The 14,468-nt window shown below is 52.7% G+C and overlaps 1 protein-coding gene across 1 annotated transcript; it reads left to right on the top strand.

Annotated features, from left to right (window-relative positions):
- Window positions 1-6,193: 6,193 nt before the first annotated feature.
- C8H3orf22 (chromosome 8 C3orf22 homolog) lies at window positions 6,194-8,441 on the top strand. The gene is made up of 3 exons (XM_053600308.1): window positions 6,194-6,346; window positions 7,330-7,455; window positions 8,249-8,441. Exons 1-3 carry the CDS (start codon window positions 6,258-6,260, stop codon window positions 8,439-8,441), a joined length of 408 nt encoding a protein of 135 aa, XP_053456283.1. The 5' UTR covers window positions 6,194-6,257.
- The last annotated feature ends 6,027 nt before the right edge of the window (window positions 8,442-14,468 follow it).

The following is a 14,468-nucleotide window of genomic DNA, read 5'->3' as shown; positions in this document are numbered from 1 at the left end:
CCTTGGAAAGTTCTTGTCTCCACTATTCTCAGCTCAGAGAGGATCATTGCCCACCACATGGAAAGTCAGGTGGAGATGATGTTCTCATCCAGCCCACCTGGTGACTATTCCCACCTTTCATGTCCCCAGTCCTTGTAAGAACTCAGAGGGACCCCAGTCTCCTGGGCAAACTCTCAATGCCCTTGGCCCCAGCCAACTCTGATGGTGCCAGGTACACCCTTTCCTGCTGTTCATTCCAAGCCATTGTCTAAGAAGCTGGCACAATCCTCTCACCTGGAGAAGAGGCAGGGGAAAAAAACCTAAATTTAGGCCTAAGGATTTGGACAGGCTGCCTGAGATCCAGGTTCCTGCACAGCCCTGGTTAGGTCACAGAAAACAGCCCGTGACTTCCCTTCAGAATCTGGGAGTCTCCCGGCAGGCAGCACTGACTGCTTGGCCAGGCCTCACCCCACATCTCACTTGCTCTCTCCTTTTCGATTTGTTCCTACTTTATATATGGCAGAGTAGGGGCCCCGCCCAGAGTCCCTTCCCTGGGCTGGCTCGTGCAGAGCCCCCTGAGAGCTGCTACACAGGCAAGAGTCGCAGTCCCCCCGAGACTGACTCAGGTCTAGAGGCTGAGCTGCTGCCTACGGCCACAGCAAAGGACAGTGGGCCCAGACTGGAAGGTGGAGAAGCAGCCTGCCCAAGCCCCAGACCCCATAGTCCATGAGCTCTAATCCTCGGCCTGACCATTCCTGACCTACTTCTGGGACTCAGGCCAAGGTCGGCCAGAAAAGCTTTGCTGCAGCCACAGTGAGTCTCTAGCTATTTCTGGGCTGTATCTTCTGTTTCCAGAATTGAATGGGGGAGTGTAGGTGTGGGCACTTCTGTGTGGGGCATGTGGAGCTAACAGTGCAGCTATCCTGGCCCACATGCTGCTATCTGTACAGCTATGTCCTGGGTCAGGACTTTAGGCTGGATTCCAAGCCGTATGGGTCAGCAGCTATGGTGTCACTGACTGTGACTTCAGGGGCTTATGATGTCACAATGAGCCTGTGGACCCTGCCTGGCCACAGCCCGGGGCTGGTGTTCCCATAGTGTGTGGCGTCAGGGACCATGGCCAGCTCTGGTATCACATAGGCCAGCTACAGTGTCCTGCATCTCTGAGGGTTCATTTGGACCCTCCCTTATGGCTGGAAGCTCCCAACCCTGGACGTCCCCATCTGGCTGAGCCTACCCAGAGGGCACTGCAGACAGGGCCCAACTAGCCTCGGGGGTCATAGCAGCCCTCCCTGCCAGCATCTCCCCGGGTAGGAGCAGTTCCAGGTTGTTCTTAGCCAGAGTTGGGCCTGGCTGTCTGGGGAGCACTAGTGGCTCGCATGGCAGGGAGCCACAGCCCATATCTGTTTGGAATGTGGCCATCGTAGATGGACCAGGCAAGCACTGTGCTGTCAGAGGGCTGCGCTAGGCTCTGCAAAGGCCCCTGCCTGGGAACGCAGGTTCAGCTGGGTCAGTCTGCAGGTCATTCTAGCGACTTACGGGGTCAGGCAGGTGGGGATAAGGTGGGCATGAGGGCGACCCTTCCTTCCTGTGCACCCAGGGTTCCTATGGCAGTGCTGCCTCCCTGGTTGTGGACTCTCTGAGGCCATGTGAGCAGGAAAAGAGATCCCACATTCTGATGCCATCGCTCACCCCCATTCACTGTGGGAATGCAGACAAAGTAATTAACCTGGAGCCTCATTTTCTTCACCTGAAGAATGGGGGCAGTGGCAGTGCCGTCCCTCAGGTAGAAGAGATGAATGAGGTATGCACAGAGCACATAGACATTCGGCAGGGGCCCCAGGGCCCCCTACAGGGACTGCTCTGCAGCCACCAACTGGGTCCTGCTGTGGGGCCCTCTCTGACCCCTCGGCTGAGCTGAGGCCGGAGGGGAATGACTCACCAGGAATGAAGGGCTGGCTGAGGTCAGGCTGAGGCTGTGAGACTGTGCACCTAGGCCCAGGGAAAGGAGCTCCGTGTCCTCAGAACCATCGGGGGCTGGGACCGGGCCATGCAGATTTCAGCCGGTGCCCAGCTAGAGCTTCACTTGCATCTAGGCTGGCAGGAAAGGGACAGGAAGGCCAGTCCCTCACACACAGATTCATATGAAGATTCACAAAGACAGACTCACGCACACTCACGCACAGACTCTCACGCACACACAGACTTATAACACACAGCCTCACACACAGACTCACAGATTCACACACAGACTCACACAGACTCACACGCACACAGACACACACACAGATTCACACACAGACTCACATAGACTCACATGCACACAGACTCACACACACACAGATTCACTCACACAAAGACACACACAGACTCACATTGACTCAGACTCATACAGAGGCATTCACACACAGACTCACACACACAGACTCGCATACCCATAGACTCACATAGACTCACACAGACACATACACAGACTCAGACTCACACACTCACTCAAATACAGAGACACACAGCCTCACACAAAAAGACACAGACACACACAGACTCACACACTCACGTACCTAGACTTAGACTCACATACACACAAAGAGTCACATACACAGACTCACACACACAGACCACACTCATACAAACAGATTCACATGAACAGAGACTCACACACTCACACAGCCTCAGACTCATACACAGACACACACACACAGACTTGCATGCACACACACATGCACAGACACACACAGACCCATGGATACAGACATGTGCTCACACACAGACTCACATATACAGATGCACTCATACAAAACCCCCATACCCTCACACACAAACACACAGACTCACACTCACACAGATACACACACACAGACTCACACTCACACAGATACACACACACAGAGACTCACACACACAGATACACACACACACGACTCGCACAGACTTATACTCACACACACACAGACTCACACTCACACAGATACACACACACAGACTCACTCACACAGATATACACACACACAGACTCACACTCACACAGATACACACACACGACTCGCACAGACTTATACTCACACATCTACAAACTCACGTGCAGAATTACAAACAGACGTCTACTCTCAACATGCCCACACATGGACACACACATTCTCACATGCTCACACACAGAGGTGAGCACAGACTGGCTGTTCTCCTTTATCTGGCAGAGTGAGCTGTCCCTGTGTCCTCTTCTGTCTGACTTGGGGGCCCTGCACTCCCTGGTCCAAGGCTGCCCCCACACTAGAATGCACTTCTCATCCCCTTTCCATTCCTAGAGCCAGTTCTGCCTAATAGCACATTGCATGATAAAGACCCATTGACTTCTGAGGAGTAGCCACTGGGGAACACAGGCAAACATCCCCAGGGCTGGGATCCTGGGGTCCTCAGAAAGCCAGTGGACCTCAGGCAAGGCTTCTCAGTGGTAACTCTGATAATGTGACATGCTGCCCAGTTGTCCCCACAAGGGACTATAGGGGTTAGTGCAAACCATGCCTTAAGCAGAGGGGTACCTGTTCTGGTCAGGGTGAAGCTGCCTGCTCCAAGTGTAGACTGGCCCTGGGATCCCAGATGGGAGGCTGGACACTGGACACAGACCAAGACCAAGGCTTCTGGAAGTCTGTGAGTGAGAGAGCCTGGCAAGTGTGAGTGTCTGTGAGTGTGAGAGTCTGGGAGTGTGAGAGTGTGGTTGAGAGTGTGTGAGTGTGTGAGAGTCTGCAAGTGTGTGAGAGTGTGAGTGTGAGGGAGAGTCTGTGAGTGTGGGAATGCAAGTGTGAGTTTGAGAGTCTATGAGTGTGTGAGTCTGTGAGTGTGAGTCTGTGTATGCAAGTGTGAGTGTAAGAGTCTGTGCGAGTCTGTGAGTGTGAGAGTCTGTGAGTGTATCTGTGAGTGTGACTAAGAGTCTGTGAGAGTCTGAGAGTGTCTGTGAGTATCTGTGACTAAGTCCGTGTGAGAGTCTGTGAGTGTGAGAGTCTGTGAGTGTGTGAGTCTGTGAATGTGAGAGTCTGCAAGTGTATGAGTGAGAGTCTGTGAGTGTGTGAGAATCTGTGACTGAGAGTCTGCAAGTGTGAGAGTCTGAGTGAGTGTGAGAGTCTGCAAGTGTGAGTATGAGTGAGTCTGTGAGTGTGATCGAGAGTCTGAGAGTGTGAGAATCTGTGAGTGTGAGAGTCTACGAGTGTGAGGGAGAGTCTGTGAGCATGTGTATGAGAGTGCAAGTCTGCGAGTGTGAGTGTGTGAATGTGATTGAGAGTCTGTGTGAACGTGAGAGTGAGTGTGAGTCTGAGTCTGAGAGTCTGTGAGTGTGAGGGAGTCTATGAGTCTGAGTGTGTGAGTCTGTGAGTGTGAGGGAGAGTCTGAGTGTGAGTGTGTGAGTGTGCAAGTGTGAGAGTCTGTGAGTGTGTGTGTCTGCGAGTGTGAGTGAGAGTGTGATTGTGTGATTGAGAGTCTGTGAGTGTGAGAGTCTGCAAGTGTGAGGAAGACCGTGTGAGTCTGAGTGTGAGAGTCTATGAGTGTGTGTGTCTGTGAGTGTGAGTCTGCAAGTGTGATTGAGAGTCTGTGCATGTGTGAGAGTCTGTGAGTGTGAGTCTGTGAATGTGTCTGTGAGTGTGAGTCTGAGTGTGAGAGGTTTCAGAGATAAGGCAGGTGCCACCCTGGAGGGGCACGGCCATGGATCAAGAGGCAGAGGTGCCTGGTAGGGGTTTTGTGGATTTGATGAGCCTGAGCGGTGGCCCTAGAGCAGCCACCACACTGGGGCCTGCAGCTGCGCTTTCCTGGCCCTACCCACAATGGCCCCAAAGTCTGCTGTGTCCCCTCTGTGCAGGCAGGCTATGTGTCTTCAGCACAAGGTCAGCTGAGAAACCCAACAGCCAGGCAGCTATGCATCTGAGGTCATCACAACCAGAGGGCTGCCTTCCTGAGAAAGGGCAGGAACAGACCTAGTTCCCAGCAAAGGGTCCTGGTGAGTTCTGGCCTCTGAGCTCACGGCCGGGCAGCAGCAGATGCCCTCTAGGCCCAGAGGCCAGGGCTGTGCTGCCCAATATGGTAGGACACACAGAGCTGGCCATGCTCTCCATAGAACTAAATAAAATTTAAGATATTCAGTCCCACAGTCATACTCAGCCAACAAGCATGTGTAGCTAGCAGCTACCTTCTCAGACAGCACAGACAGAACATTTCCATCGTCTCAGAAAGTTCTACTGGATGGTGCTGATGCCAAGAGAAAGAGCCTCCACTCCGTTACCACCCAGACTCGTGCAAAAGGACCCAGTCCCCTTGGCCTGCGACCCACCCCTTGCCCCACCAGGAACCTATCCCCTCCCTGCCTGGGCCGTCACCATCAGCTCAAGGGACCACATGTGAAGAAAGGTGCTGGCAGGCAGGCAGCAATGTCACAAGTTCCCATGTCACATGTGCAGGGCCTAGCAGCCATTTAGAATACTGTAAAAATACATCAGCATAAGCCTTTGGTGAGCAAGAGGCAAGCCATACGGTGGCAATGAGACCCCAGTGGTCAGATCTGACCTTCAGTGGTCTCAATGCCAATCTAAGCAGATTTAGATTTTTAAAATCCTGTATGCTACTGGGGGTCTGAAAATGGTCCAGCCACTCTGGAAAATCTTTCAGCAGTTCCTTTTAAATCTAGAAATGGACTTACCACATGTCCCAGCAGTTGCACCCTGAGTTATATATTCCAGGGAAATGAAAACTTATTTTCATGTAGAAACTTGGATATGGGTAATTAATAACAGCTTTATTCATAATTGCCCCAAACTGCAAATTACCTAAGTGTCCTTCAATGAGTAGAGTTTAAACAGACCGAAACAACTCGGGATGCCACTCAGTAGTAAAAAGGAACAAACTACTGAAAAAACACAGATGGATCTCAACAAAACCACAAGGGGAAGCAGACAGTCCCTGAAAGACACACACTGCATGATTCCATCCATAGTATATTTGTGAAATGACTAGAGATTGTAGCGAACAGACTGGTGGCTGCCAGGGGTCAGGGACGGGGCAGAGGGCAGGTGTGGCGGTGGAGGGGTAACATGAGGGGGTTCCACTGAGGACCTTGATTATGGTGGCTGCAGAAAGCTACATGGGTACACACTTCAGACTGCCTGACAGGTACACAGGGTGGTGAGGCAGAGCATGCGTGGGTGGACTAGCACCCCCCAGCCCCACTGGGCCTCTCTGTCAATCTGCCATCTGCCCCTCCTCTTGTCTTCTAGCCATCCTTGGCTGAGAGACTCTCTATCATGGCCTCAGGGACCCATAAAAAGTCTCACCAGAGTAAGAAGAGTAGGAGCAAGGCCCAGGAGAAATTTGCCAACATGTTTCCATACAGGTATGAGATGCGCGGGGCCGGGAGGGGCCAAGCCCTGCCTCCCCCCTGGGAGGAAGATCCCCTCCACACAGGATCTGCAGGGTGCTGTGCACAGCTGGCGCTAGGGGTCTCTTGTCCACAGGAAGCACAGTGAGCAGCCTAAACTCTGCTGCCGGCCTGGGGCCAGCCCTCCACCCCTGCTACAGCCTGGGGCTGAGGGGCTATCCCAGAGCTAGGCCAGCTGCTCTTCCCTGCAATCATTTGGGGAGCACAGTCACAGATTCCTGCCACCCCCCAGGGGTGTCAGACTTGGCCTGGCAGGTGTCAGTTGTTTGTATTGGACTTAGGAACCTGCAGAAACAGACAACTTAAGGGGGCCTGGGTAAAGCCTCGAAGGGGTGCTTCACATACCAGGAAGCCACCACCCCAAACAGGCAAGACGAATACAAGGAAAACACGACTACCACACGGGCAACAGCACAGGCACAGTGCCCCTAGATCCCGCCCAGGAGAGCATGAGTCTCAGCTCTTCCAGAGCTCAGCTTGGGGCCCAGTGCTCACCCACCATGCCTCACATGGGCTTTGTGCCCAGAGGTGGGCAAGGGGTGCTCCGCAGGGCTGCTCACAGGGCCCATGTGGGGAGATATCCTGTGCACAGTCAGGCTAGGGCGAATGTGGAGGTGGTGGCCTCCACAAGGGTGCTCCTGTCCTTGTCCTGGCCCTGACACACCCAGGTGGTGACCTCCACACTACAGACACTGTCATGAGAGGCTGAGTAACAGGTATGCGTTGCGCAGAGCAGCAGTAAAAGCTGGAGAGGCTAAAGCTTGGGGGTCAAAGTGTGGGTAACTCGACCTCCCTCAGCACACGTGTGAGCTGACATGGGGGGTGGCAGCTGTAAGGCACACCGAGCAGTGCCTGCCAGAGAGAAAGCTCCAGGTGAATGAGAGCTACTCCGGGAGCTGGAGGCTGCAGCCACCCTGACACTCCCAATGGCACTGCAGGCTGTCTTGGCTGACGGAGCCCAGCCCAGAGGCCCTGCAAAACTGGGAGGCCACAAGCAGCCTGGCCAAGGAGCAGCTGCCCCTGCAGAAGAGGCTGGTACCCACGCGGTCCATCCCAGTTCGAGGGTAAGTTCCTCCCTGAGGCAGGTCCAGGGTCTGATGGTCACCCTGCCCACCCTGGCCACATGCACACCGCCCTTCACCTGGCCTTTGTCTCTCCCAGACTGGCACACAGAAGTTTATACCATCTTTTCACATGCCCCACTCTGAAACTGAGGAAACTGAGGCAGAAAAAGGGACTGCTAAAGCCCAGTGGCCATTCCCAGGAGATGCTCCAGGCAGTGAACTGCTGCATAAATGTCATGAAGGAGAGGGAATGAAGTCACCTGGAGAATGTGGGGGGCTGCTTTTCATGATGGCTATGGAATAGGCAGTGGCAGGTCACTGACGGACAGCACTGACCTGAGGGACCATGGAGTCACCAAAACTGCAGTGGCCTGCTCAGGCCTGAGCTTCACTATTAGGGAAGAGGACTGGAAGGAGAGGAGGGGGAGAGAAGGCAGGCTCAGGAACGGAAGTGGCCTCATCAAGCAGGGGGCAGGACACTTGCCTCTGGCAGGCACTGGAAATGAGCTTGCTTGGTGGATGGCAAGGACGGTGTGCTGTAGCCCTAGCCGGACGGTGGCTGTATGAAGAGTGTGGAGGCTGGAGTGTGCTCTCAGGGCCTTCAGGCTGCCTGCGGAGTCAGGGGTTCTATGTGGCGTCAGGGGCTCCATGTGGGAGGATCAGGACAGGCCCATGGGAGCAGGTCTTGTCTGGAGCCCTCCCAGAGGTGGCCCTGGCCAACTTCTTGGGGCCTCTCTGGCTGCAGCTAGCAGGACTCTTGAGGGCCAGCTGCAGCTCTGTGTGACTTTCTTAGGCTTGGCGCTCCAGATTTTACACAATCGTCCAGCCCCCCGCCACCACCGTCTCCACTGTGCTACCTCTGGGAACTCAAGTTACTGAACCACCGCTTCTCCAGACAAGGTGCCCCCAGGCTGGGCCCCGCTCCAGCAGATTCTGAGCACCCCTACACCAATGAGGCACCAGGCCTGTCCACAGGCCTCTACTAGAGCCCAACTCAATGTGGCCTCCCTCTGCAAGACCTGCAGCAGCCACAGGGACTTTCATGAGGGGAGTGACCATCATGGCCACCTCAACCTGGGAGCTCTCCGTGCCCTCCATAGAATCCAGGCTCTGCTAATAAACCGTGCTGGGTCTGACCTCACTTCACTCAGTCAGGTCACGTTGACTCTCTGAGCCTTTATTCTCTCATTTCTAAATTGGGTGTGATAATGACCTTGCAGAGTTTGTGTGAGGATTAAAAAGAGTGTGAATGCCACTTCTAGGACTTTTACCCAGGCACATACTCACAGGTATGAGAAAAGATATTTGGACAATGCTATTATTCCAGTACCACTGGGAATGACAAAGGGTCAGAAAACACCTGATAGGAAACTGTCAGTCGGACCACAGCTCCTCCTGACAGCCAGTAAAATGAAGAAGCAGCTCTTTATATACTGATCTGAGTTGTCTACAAGGCATATTAAGATTTTTAACAATAAGCAGAAGCATGTGTCTGACATACTTTATCCTGTGTGTGTTACAGAGCAGTGCAGAGTGTGTGTTGTGCATGTGAGCAGTTGGCAAGTGCCACCTGTCCGGGGACAAGAGCTGGGAACTTGGGACATGACAGGAAGAGAGGCACATCCTTTTCTTAAAGTGTCACACATGAACTTAATGCCACCCTGTTTGTAGATCGCAGAGTAAGCAGCTCGATGAGAAGTAGGTGCAGGCACAGCTGGTGACTGGGACGACCCCTGAGGAATGCTGCATGCTGGCAGCACTGTGTAGCAAGGTGCCCGCTGGAGAGCTGAGGGTGCCCCACCCCAGTATACAAAGAGAGGGGCTACAAACTCCTCTTAAAGTCCTTGGGAGGATAAACAAAGTCAGGGACACTAATTGTAGCCCTCTGGGGACAGAGGAAGGAGACGGACCCTAGCAGGGTGGGGAAGTGGCTTTAGAGTCCCAGAAAGGGGGTGAATGAGGGGGCTTGAGATGAGAGAACTGAAGTGGGGTGGCTTCCCAGGCCCCAAGGGCAGGACAGGGGCAGCAGTTCCAGTCTGCAAAGGCAGACTCTGGAGTCAGTTCCGAGTGCCTGGGGGAGCTGGGGAGAGCTGCTCTGACACCCTGAGCAGGTCTTCAGCCCCTCCCAGGGTGGGGAGTGGCCCCAGGTCTTTGCAGGGGACCTGCAGTGCCTGTCTGGGGATGGAGTCCCACTTCCAGAAAGCAGAGACTGCTGAGGCTCCCTTCTTTTGGGGTCAGGAGCCAGATGCATTACCATTTGGACTATATAAGCCTTGAGGAGGTTTCCCCCAAAGTTTAAAGTGATGTACTTAAGTGGATTGACAAAATGTGGTATGTGTATGCCAGGGGTCATTATGAAAGTCTTGAGATACACAAAAATCAAGAAATGTAAAATCTGTATGGATGGAAACACATGAAGCCTTCCCAGCAACACCAATAAGCCCAGCAACTTGAAGCTTGCAAATGTGAATCAGAAAGGATGCTGTCAATTGTGTTTCTTGGAAGTGAAATAAGGACCACAACACAGTCTGTCTCAAAACTTTCGTAGTGACCCGTGTACTAGTCATAAGAAAGGATGAAACAATGCCTTTTGCGATAATTTGAATGGAACTGAGGGAAGTATGGAATGGAAAAACAATCCTCACATGTACTTGCTATTAAACTGGAGCTAACTGATGAGCACTCAGTGGGGACCAAGCCTGGGGGAGGGGAGGAGGGGAGAGGAAAACCTACCTGACAGATACGATAAAGAGTGTCTGGGTGAAGGGTACACTTACAGCGCTGACTCAAGCATTATAAAAGTGATTCATGTAACCAAAAACATTTGTACCCCTGTAATATTTTGAAATTAAAAAAAATTGTGTAGAAGAAAAAACCCCATTACCATTTGATATAAGCAAAACACCTTGATGCCAGTCTGAGATACAGAATAAAGGAAGGGCTGCTACCAACCCTCACACAGCTGGGAGCCACACCCCCTCCCTCTCCAACCCACACCCAGCCTGGAAGCCACACCCCCTCCCTCTCCAACCCACACCCAGCCTGGAAGCCACACCCCCTCCCTCTCCATCCCACACCCAGCCTGGGAGCCACACCCCCGCCCTCTCCATCCCACACCCAGCCTGGGAGCCACACCCCCGCCCTCTCCATCCCACACCCAGCCTGGGAGCCACACCCCCTCCCTCTCCAACCCACACCCAGCCTGGAAGCCACACCCCCTCCCTCTCCATCCCACACCCAGCCTGGGAGCCACACCCCCGCCCTCTCCATCCCCACCCAGCCTGGGAGCCACACACCTCTCCCTCTCCAACCCACACTCAGCCTGGGAGCCACACACCCCTCCCTCTCCATCCCACACCCAGCCTGGGAGCCACACACCCTCCCTCTCCAACCCACACCCAGCCTGGAAGCCACACCCCAACACTCTCCAACCCACACCCAGCCTGGGAGCCACATCCCTGCCCTCTCCACTCAGATGGCTACATCTGTCCCAGCTTCTGAAAATTATGTCTTGAAATAATACATTGTTTGCTTCTAGGGACAAAAGCTGCAATTCTGTTTATAGAAAAAGTTCATGCCAGTACCTGAACCCAGAGTCAGTCAGAAAAATGTGCATGGTCTTTCCTTAGCACTGCCTCTTCTGGGAATTCACTCTGAGGAAAGAATCTAAAGGGCATCAGGAAATACTTGCTGATGCCAGCCTTGTGCATGCACGTGACACCCCCGCAGAGGAGAACAAGCCCTCAGGAAGCTGTGTGGCGCAACAGTCCTAACAGAGGTGTGGGCAGCGATCTGAATCTTTGGCAATAGAGAGAGGGAGCAGCAATATCCTTTATGCAAAACCATTTCATAAACATAAACACATGGCCTCCTGGACAATGCAGACAGCAACTCCGGCATAGTGCAGCCATCCAAATCCTGGTGCGCCCTTATACTAAGAGCAGTTGCAGTGAGCCATGGTGGGTACAAAGGAAGAGGCATGTTAGACAGTGCGTTGATGGCGTGTGGCCCCCTCCTAGGGATTCACCCTATTGCCACACTCACACCTATTCAGGACAAGGGATGTATAAGAACATTCATTTTGGCATTTGGAAAGGATTGAAATTAACCTAATTGCCTATCATTTAGGACCCCTGGAATCAAGTAGCAGGTAATGGAATTATACTTGATTCTCTGCCCTGGGCCAGGTGCCCCCAGAAGCAGAACAGGAGATAAAGATAGGGGTGCAAATGGCTTATTTGGGAGATGATCCCAGGAAGCCCCGTAGAGAAACATGAAAGGGAAACATGGCAAGGAAGACACTGAAAATGGGCTGGTTGCCACGCCATGGTTTGCTGTGTCCAGGGTGGCGGTGAAGAACGATTTGTCTCCCTAGTGAGGGCTCTCTCGCTTCTGCCCTTTTTGCCATGTCAGACAGAGAGGTGGAGGGAGCACCAGTGAGCACTGCCTCTGTGGTGTCTCCTCTTATGAGGACACGAAGCCCATCACAAGGGTCTTATGACCTCAGCTAATCCCAGTGACCTCTCAAAGGCTCCATCTCCAAATACCCTTACATTGGGTTAGGGCTTTAATATAGAAATTTTCAGGGTGGGGGGATGCAATTCATTTAAGTGCCCAACCCCAGGGAAATCTGGGACACAATACAGATTGTTCCTCAGTTTTACTCCCAAGAGAGGTAAAAGTGGGAGTGTTTGCCCCCACCACCTGACTGGGTCAGGACGGCTCCCAGGGGACACTCACTCCCACACACCCAGCTTCCCTGTCATCAGGCCAAGAGTTGCCAGGAAGCCCATCAGGGTACCCTACCTAGAACTGGCGAATATGAAGGGATGTAGGTTAGAGGTAGTATTTTCGTTTCCAAACTCCCTTGTAGCCAGGCATGGCAGTCACTCTAGGACAGTGGTTTTCAACCTTCCTTATGCTGCAGCCCTTTAATACAGTTCCTGTGGGTCACAACCCACAGGTTGAGAACCGCTGCTCTAGGAACTGGCCAACAGCATGGAATTAGAAATGGAATGTACTATCTAGTGTGTGTCTTTAAGTAGAACTTGGGTGTCCTTTTCCCTTCAACATTCTCGCTCTTGAAAGGTGAAGAGCTCTCTCTCATGGAACATAGGAAAGGGCCAGTCTCTAGAGATAGGGGAACGAAAAAGAGAGAGGGGCCTGGTCTCCCAGTGGCCCCATGGAGCAGGTATCTCACCAGTTCTGAACACCCTCCTCTAGACAAGAACACACATCTTGTTTAAACCGTCGTTGACAAGCCTGTCACAGGCAGCTGCAGCATCCTGAGACCTCAGGACAGATCCTGCTGTCCTCTTGAAATATCCTGGCAAAACACAACACAAGCCACGTTCTGTGACCCTAAAACTGAATAATGTACAAAACAGCATTGCTTGCAAGGACCTGGGGATTTACTTTAAACAAATTTATTTTTATTTATTTATTTATTTTTTTGAAACAGAGTCTCAAGCTGTCATCCTGGGTAGAGTACTGTGGCATCACAGCTCACAGCAACCTCTAACTCCCGGGCTTAAGCGAGTCTCTTGCCTTAGCCTCCCAAGTATCTGGGACTACAGGCACCCACCACATGCCCAGCTATTTTTGTTGTTGCAGCTGACATTGTTTTAGCTGGCCCAGGCCAGATTGAACCCGCCAGCCTCGGTGTATGTGGCTGGCACCCTACCCACTGAGCTATGGATGCTTCCCTATTTTAACCAAATTTTAAACACTGGAAATAGGCACCACAGGAAGCTACCTGGATGACAAAGCCACAAAATAAAACTTAAAAAAAAAAAAATGGAACAAAAAAGTCCACACCATAACTATAAAAAATTGGGAAACAGTTCCCTGACAACAAAAGCCAGAAAAACCAAAAGAATGTTTAAACGAATATTTTTAACCCAATCCATCAACGTCACCTCCACCCTTCGAAGTCTCTAGTTTTGAGAGTCTAGAAAACTGGAAAATAAAAGAGAATTTCAAGGAAGTTAAAAATGCCAGATGACTCGCAGCTCATGCTGGCGGTCCCTGTGGGAACTGGCCTGAAGGGGTGGCAGAGTAAGTGCCTCCTGGCTGGCCCTCATGCCTTGTCCAGCTGTGTGCATGACCCTCTTTCTCAGATCATCCAATGACCCTGCCAGGACCTAGTCATGGGGGTGGGGGTGTCAGCCTGTGGGGACACATGTTCTGGTACCAGCCAAAGATGAGACAGCTAGAGGCTGCCAGAGAGGGGGTAGAATTCCCCGAGGACAGCGAGGTCAGAAGGTACATGTGAAGCCTCCAGAGCTGCCCAAACCCCTCCAGTGCATGCAGTCCTGGGCGTGGTCCTGCACACACAGCACAGGGTGCAGGGTGGCATGATGGTGGGCACAGTGTGCATGTGACATTGGGTGCCTGCAATATCAGTGTGTAGGGGGATGTCAGTGGGAGGTCATGGAGTAGCTGCACACGTGAGGGATATAAGCGTGTGTGACAAGGATTAGAATGTGGTGGCCTGAAGAGGAAAGAGCAGGTGGCAGGGAACATCTACTTGTAAGATTTGGGGAGTGTGACATCCTATGCGTGTAACTTCAGCAAACAGGTCACATCTGAGGCTGTGTGGGGCTGAGTGAGCTAGGAACCAAGGTGTGTGTGATTGAAGCAGGTGTTTAACAACTGAGCACACAGTGGCCTGATACACAGCATGTGTGGCCTCCAAGAGAGGGTCTCAGAGCCAGGGAGCTCCTAACCAGGACGGAGGCCCCTAGGTGTGTCCTTCCTCACACCTGGCTCAGAACAGCAGGGCTGTGGCCCAGTGACTTGTCTGCTCTCTGCTGCTTATAGCGGAGCACCTGAAAATAGGTCATTTATAAGGACAAGGAATTTATTCCTTATAGTTCTGGAAGTGGAGTAGTCCAAGGTCAATGGGGCTGCCTGTGGTGAGGACTTCTTGCTGGTGGGGACACTGCAGAGTCCCAAAGTGGCCCAGGCCATCCCATGGTGAAGGGGCTGAGTGTGCTGGCTCAGGTTTCATT

This window comes from Nycticebus coucang, chromosome 8, assembly GCF_027406575.1.
Source record: "Nycticebus coucang isolate mNycCou1 chromosome 8, mNycCou1.pri, whole genome shotgun sequence".
Lineage (NCBI taxonomy): Eukaryota > Metazoa > Chordata > Mammalia > Primates > Lorisidae > Nycticebus > Nycticebus coucang.
The sequence above is the reverse complement of the archived record's forward strand: the minus strand, read 5'-3'. Positions and strand labels throughout refer to the sequence as shown.